General features: G+C 41.9%; 1 protein-coding gene across 2 annotated transcripts in view; it reads right to left on the bottom strand.

Moving 5' to 3' along the window:
* Positions 1-6,154, bottom strand: part of VAV3 (vav guanine nucleotide exchange factor 3) — a 453,372-nt gene extending 447,218 nt beyond the window's left edge. The window contains exon 1 of one of the 2 annotated variants that reach the window (XM_072644176.1): positions 5,231-6,154. In XM_072644176.1, coding sequence (XP_072500277.1) covers positions 5,231-5,434 — 204 coding nt within the window. In that variant the 5' untranslated portion in view covers positions 5,435-6,154. The remainder of the gene's footprint in view (positions 1-5,230) is intronic. The other variant, XM_072644175.1, reaches the window with a different exon arrangement.
* Between the last annotated feature and the right edge of the window lie 1,032 nt (positions 6,155-7,186).

A 7,186-nucleotide genomic window follows, 5' to 3' on the forward strand; every position in this document is an offset into this window, starting at 1 on the left:
ATCTTGAACACAGTGTTTAGCAATTTACTGCATTCTATAGGCATTAGGGAGTTCTTAAAGGTTTCCATCCCTTTCTGCTTGGTTTTCTCAGAAACAGAATACACAGTTGACCTAGCATTTACTAGGCATTTGCTACATGCCTTACCTAGAATATTATGCTGGTTGGACCATGGATCTGACCTCAGAATACACATAAAACATGCCTCTGGGCTTCCAGGCCAAGAAGAACATTAATACCACAGCAAGAAAGAACAATAAATAAATCTATGTGTTAGGGTCCTGCTCTCACTTCTATCAAGAGGGTGGATAACTGCTATTGGATAAGCAAGTCCCTTTACCTGGACTGAACTCTTAAAATGCATGAAAATTCCACATAGTTACAGAAATTAAATCCCAATCCCCCATGGTCTAGGAAGTCTAGAGACTTTGGTTCAAATAAAGAAAGATTAGGGTTAACAATAGAAGGATAACCAGCTGGTGGATTACTGAATTAGCTAATCAGTCTTCCTTTCAACAAACATTAGATAGTCTCTTAGAAGCTCATTTTTTTAAAGTCTCACTTTTTAAAAAAATCATCCATCAAAAGTTTTCTTGGTTAAAAAGAAGAGGAAGATGACATGAAGAAGAAGGAAAACCTGGAGAAGTCACCCTGAATAACAGAAAGCACAAGACTTGAAATTCCAAAGCCTACCATAGGTCTGGTTCCTGCTTCAGCCACTAACTAGCTTTGTGACAATGTGACAATAGAAATATCCTTGAATCTGAGATCTCATTTCCTCATTTAAAAAAATCGACAAACATCATTGTATTTCCTATCTCTCTGGACTCCCATGAGGAAAGTGCTTAGTAAACCCAAAGATACATATAAATGTGAGCTATTGCATTTTGTAAAATTAATAATAATAATAATAAATTTATAATCATTTAATATGTAATGATAATGATAATTTATATAGAACTTTGAGGTTTGCAAGTCCCTTTACAAATACCTCATTTAATCCTCACAATTACCTGATAAGTCAAGTGCTATTATTATCCCCATGTTACAGATGAGGAAACCAAGGCACAACAAAGCTAAGTGACTCCCCAAATCACACAACTAGTAAGTGATGCTGGATTTGAACTCCAGGCTTCTTCACTTCAAGTTCAAAGTTCTATCCATGACAGCATCTTATTCAAATAATCATTAATCAAAGTCACATTCCAATGTTCAAATGTACACTTGAATAATCATCTTTTTTGCAGAATAGTTATAGTGTTTATTATCTAAAATAGATAAATGATTATGTGAACTTTTCTTGAAAAATATTTCAAAAGAAGGAACAAGAAGCAAAGTATAAACAGATCCCCAAAATGCTTTGGGTTTTTTGTCCAGGGGGGGAGAGAGTTGAGGTATTTTTTTTTAAGTTCACATTGACTTAGGTCTCATAAAGCAATGATAACATTGAAACAATTGTGGTTTTCACTGCTTCCTGAGTGTAGAAATAGCCCACATGTAATGAGTTGCTGTTTCATTAATTCAACATAAACAATCAGGGAACTTACAATTAGAGCAATAATGTTTTCTACTTACTTATATGTGTATATATGATATTTCCCCCAAAAGAACATAAGCGTCTTAAGGGTAGGGAATTCTTTGCATTCCCAGAGCCTAGAACAATGCCAGTATAGGATATTCCAGTATGGAAGTCAGCATATTATAGTGGAAAGAATACTGGACTTGAAGCCAAGAGAGAATAGTCAAATCTTTCCTCTGATACTTACTAGCTTTGTGACCGTGAACAAGATACTTAGCCTCTGTAAAATGGATATACTGTAATAATAACTATAGAATTGCATTGGGCTATTATGAGGAGCAAATGAAATAATGTATTTTGTAGAACAGAAATGCTATAATCATATATATATATATATATATATATATATACACATGCACATATATACATACATCTTAATCAATCGATAAATATTTATTAAGTGCCTGCTATGTGCCAGGCACTGTCCTAAGCACTGGGGATACAAAAAGGGGCAAAAGAAAGTCCCTGCCTTCAGAGAACTCACAATCCAATGAGGGAGACAACGTGCATGCAATCCTGTACAAAACAAGCTACATAAAGGATAAACAGAAAATAATTAACAGGGGAAGACACTAGAATTAAATGGGTTTAGGGAAGGCTTCCAGTAAAAGCTGGGATTTTAGTTGGACCTTAAAGGAATCCAGGGAAGTCAGTAAGCTGAGTTGTCATATGTATAATATATGTGTATAATAAATTTACATATTATACATATTTGTTTCTAATGGTAGCCATCTCTAGGGAATGGGGAGTGGTGGGTAGGAAAATATGGCAAAGAAATTTACATAATGATTTTATTATATATTAAAAGGAATAGCAAGTTGTGCATAATACATTTGTAGTTCATGAGCAATCATCTTTTTAAATTATACCATGTTATGGAAATGCTTGCTTTATCACATGACTTTAAAATAAATTTAAAATAAAATTTGAAGATACAGATCCACTCTGTCCCTTTAAAGTTCACAAACTACTTTTCTCTGGGTTGGGGTAAGTATATAATTTCTTACAAAGAATTTGTTCTGTGAAGTTTGGATTCAGTCAAAGGGCCACACTTGAGGACTTAGAGGGCCACATGTGGCCTCAAGGCCTCAGATTCCTCACCCCTGGTCTCAAAACCATTATTCTGACTCAATTTTCCAGCAATCTTCCCATTTCAACAACCTGTGTCATTAGTACTGAGAGAGGTGTTAGATATCAAATTCAACTCCTTCCTTGACTGAGAGAAGTTCAAGGTGACAAAGTTAGTTAGTGAAAAAAGCCAGATCTCAGCCTTCAGGTCTCTTGATGCCCCTCCCTGCCCCACCACTCTTTTTTTTTTTAAAACTATACCACACTAATGACCACGAATCATTGAAGAAAAGGTAATTTAGGTTTTGTATATTCTGTTCAAATAAGAAACATGCAATACAACTTAGAAAGAAGTTGATTGAAAAAGTTTTTTTTTTTAAGTGTAAAATTTTGTGGTATGAAAAGTTAAATTAACCTTGGCTAGCCAGCAAAGTTAGCTATACTCAAAAATTTTCATTGCCCTGGAGATCCAGACTCTGTTTCTGCAGAGTCCTGGATAATACTTTCTGCTGTTGGTCTGCACTCTGGTGCAACAAACCTGGCCATACAGAAGGGGCTACAGCAAAGGAGAAAAATATGGTTCAAGCATGTTAGAGTTTGCTAAGCAATGGGACTTGAGGAGCATCTTTATGCTCCACAGAGAATTTCTGAATCTGGAGAATTGTTCTGGATGTTGCTAATGTAATCCAAATGATTCACATTTTCATAGTACTTTAAGGTTTCCAAAGTACTTTGTTCTGCCACTCTCCCCCTCTCTCCGACCCCAACAATCTTCCTTGGGGATAGATAAGTATTATTATTCCCATTTTTCAGATGATAAAACTGAGGTTCAGGGATGAAATGAATGGTACAGTTAGTATAGAACATAACAAATGCTTGTTATGTGAATTAATATGACATAAAAGAATCACAAAATCTCAAAGCTTCATTTTATATAACATTTTAAGTTTACAAAGTTCACAACTAACCTTCAAACTTAAGTAATTCATAGAATCAGATTTAGAACCAGAAGGGATCTTAGAGACTATCTAGCGACTAGATTCTAGTCCAACACCCTCATTTTACAGCTGTGGAAACTGAGGCACAGAAAGATTAAGCAACTTGTCTATGGTCATACAGGAAGTAACCATCAGAGGTGGGGATTTGAACCCTCCTCTGACTCTATACTCAGTGCTCTTCAAGTGTTATTTCCTCTATTTTACAAATGATGAAACTGAGTCCAAGGGAAAGTATGGAAGATAGCATCACCCTCATGTATTCCTGCTTGCTGTTGTGCACCTAAAAGTCAAAACCAAGGCATGCAATAGGGTATCCATGGGATTGGGTTACAGGGGGGCCATCATGAGAGTCTGACACACAAATTCAATGAGTTGAATGTATAATGTTACTTAAGAATCCATAGGTAATTAATACAGCAAATACAGATCTCTTTATAAAGATGCTATTGCTGCTGCTTCTACTATCTACAAATGGAATAGTGAAGGCTATATATCACAATACCACTGACTCTTTAAACATCAAATGACAGATTTCAAAAATGCAACGATGGGAACTCTCTGCTCTTTGAAGTTATTACAAAGAACACTGAGACTGTATCATATTAAGGTGCTTTATTGGCCAAAACATTCTAACAAGGGAAAAGATTTCATTCACACTTTGGCATTCTGAGCTCCCCTTTTGACTCTCCTGAATTCTGGCAGCCTCAGAGATGGACCTCTTTGCCATAGCTCCGGACACACGCACAAAATGTGCAGCAAGACCTGAGGCAGGAGGTGGAGGGAGGGAGAAGTGAGTAGTGTCAACCTGAATTTGTAGTTTCCTGTCTCTTTGCCGAGAGAGGCTGGACTCATGTTTCTCACGTGGTTTAAAGAGAGCTGTAAATACTAAACATCTCAGTGGAGAGATGTGCGGGAGACCTTCAGAGGGCAGCAGCAGTTTTATGACCCGACCCCACCCCCACCTTTTTTTTTTTTTTTGGCTCATGCAATCACTGGACAGATAACGGTACTGGGCATGTTCAACTTCCTAGATTCCACACTCTCCGTGACATGGTTCCTCTTTCAAAAATGCAGATCAAAAAAACAAGGGGAAGCAGCCTAGCCAAGCCCAACGAGCAAAGTGGAAAATAAAATGTTATTTCATCATCTCCCATGTTTCCCCTGCCTCATTCCTGTTGTTGGTCTTTAGGAATGAGCGAATATGTGAGATGCACTTTAAGGCAACTTTTATTTTTCAAATCACCCTCCCACACACACGTACATACTCATAGTGCCATCCCTCTTTTACAAATTCCTGTATCATCTTTCGAGAGTTTGATTATTCAGTTAAAGAGATTAAATTGTCTCTCGCAGCTGGGATACAGAAAAAGCCAAGAGTGGTCAGGGAAGGGGGAGGGAGGACAGAGATAAGAGGCAGGCTGGGAGCACCTACAAGATCTTTGCATTTACACAAAGAAATTAGCCAGATGATTAATGGGGGATGCTAGCGGGAGGAAGGGGAGGGGTGAGGAACTCCGGAGAGGAAAGGAGACATGGCCCGGGGAGGTGAGGGAGAGAAAGGGGACACTCTGCTCCCCCTCTCCTTACCTGGGACATCTGCGGCCTCAGGTTGATCTCCTTGAGATTGATGGAGTGACCCTTCAGGTTGTTGAGCAGTTGGCAGAGCAGGACTCCATCGCGGAGGGTCTGAGCCAGGTCAAACACCTGGGCAGAGTCCCAGGTCACCCGATGGTTGGCGGGCAGCACCTTGCAATGGATGAGCCACTGAGCGCATTGTCTCCAAGGCTCCATGTCCGACGTAGACCAGTTCGGAGCCGGGCTGGGAGGGAGAGGGATGCTGGAACTGCCGAGGCTTCCTCCTCCTCGTCCTCCCGGGACAGAGCCGGCAGGTTACGGACTCCCCCTTTCTTTCCCCAACCCTGTCCAAGGGAGAGAGGTGCGTGCCGCAGTGGAGGAGGGCTCGGGGATCCCCTGCCCGGAGCGGGGCGGTCAAGCAGGGCTCGGCTGCCCACGGCGGCGCACCGGGGCAGAGCTCTGAGCGCAGCCGGGCTCCGGACGCCTCTGCTCCGACCCGCTGTGGCAGCAGCGGCAGCAGCCGCAGCAGCTGCAGTGACTCTCGCTCGCTCGCTCGCTCGCTCTCTTCCGTCTGCTACTTGCCCCGTGTCAGCAGCCTCAGCTGCAGCCCCGGTAAGAGTGCAAAAAGGCTTCCTACTCGCAATCAAAACCTCGCCGGCTACTGAGCATGCCCAGCTAGCTCCCCAGCCCGAGCCAGTTTCGTTACAGTCTGTGGATTCCCTGGAGGGGAGGGTGGAAGGGAGCTGAGGAAGCCGGCAGGACGTCAGTTTGGGGAAGAAAGTGGGGAGGCCGGTGGGGAAAGTGTCCCCGGCAATGAGCCCTGGCCCACCAGCCCTCCCTTTCTACCTGTCAGTGCCTTAGCATCCTACATACTTTTCAGCGACAGTCATGGACAGGCGCTCTAGGCCCAGGTTGGTTTGCCTCTTAGGGCAACTGACTGATGATGAAGGAAACACCACCACCTCCCCAGGGTATTCAGCAGGGAAGCTCTATCTGTGCGCTCAGGCAGAGAGGAAACAGGGAAGAGAAGTCACATTAGGGAAAGTAGGGGGCCACACCCCCTCCCAAGGGAAATTCGGATGCTCTGGATTACAGGTATCTTGAAAACAGGTTATTAGTGGGTTCAAAGACAGCAGCACCCTCACCTTGCCTGGTCCTCCCTCCGTGTTCCTTGGAGACTCTTCCTACAATTATACTGTACATACTGCCCTCTCCTCCCTGTTGACCTCTGAGCTGTTAGAGAGCAAGCTTTCGGAATTGCCCTCCCTCTTCATCTTTGTCTCCTGGCTTCCCTGATTTCCTTCAGGTCTCAGTTAATATTCCACTTTCTGAAATAAGCCTTTTTCTATCCCTTTTAATGCTAATGAGATCATCTCCAATTTGTCTTGTCTACATTTTGTTTGCATATTGTTTCTCCCGTTACACTGTAAGATCCTTGAGAGCAGAGTTGGGTTTGATTTGGGGTTTTTTGGTCTTCCTAGCACTTTACACAATGCCTAGCACATAGTAGGCACTTAATAAATGCTTGTTGACTTGGCTGGACTTCTGTAAATTCATGGTGTGCCAGTAGAGTGCTCCCTACAGAAAAGGGACAATTTTGCTACAAAACCTGGTTCATCACAAAGATTTTCCTCCTCTGTTGTCCTTCCACTGCTGGGAGGACACTGGCCTCTTTTGCTCTGAAATGCCCTTACCCTTTCCATCTCTTGTGATGATTCCATCAAAACTTATTTAAGGGAAATTTGCCTGAATGGCAGTGTGGGTTGGCTTTGGAGCCAAGAAGATCTAAGTTCAAGTGCTGCTTTTTGACAATATAGTTATCTGTGTGATCTTGGGTAAGCCTCTCAGTGACCCCATCCAGTTCTCTAAGGCTATAAACTACATTACATTTGGTATCTGTTTTGATGGAGTTTCCTACTCCTAGAACAGCCTAAGTTTGGATCAAACAAGGCAGACCACAAACATAAC

The sequence above is a fragment of the Notamacropus eugenii genome, chromosome 2 (genome assembly GCF_028372415.1).
Source record: "Notamacropus eugenii isolate mMacEug1 chromosome 2, mMacEug1.pri_v2, whole genome shotgun sequence".
Taxonomy (NCBI): Eukaryota; Metazoa; Chordata; class Mammalia; order Diprotodontia; family Macropodidae; genus Notamacropus; species Notamacropus eugenii.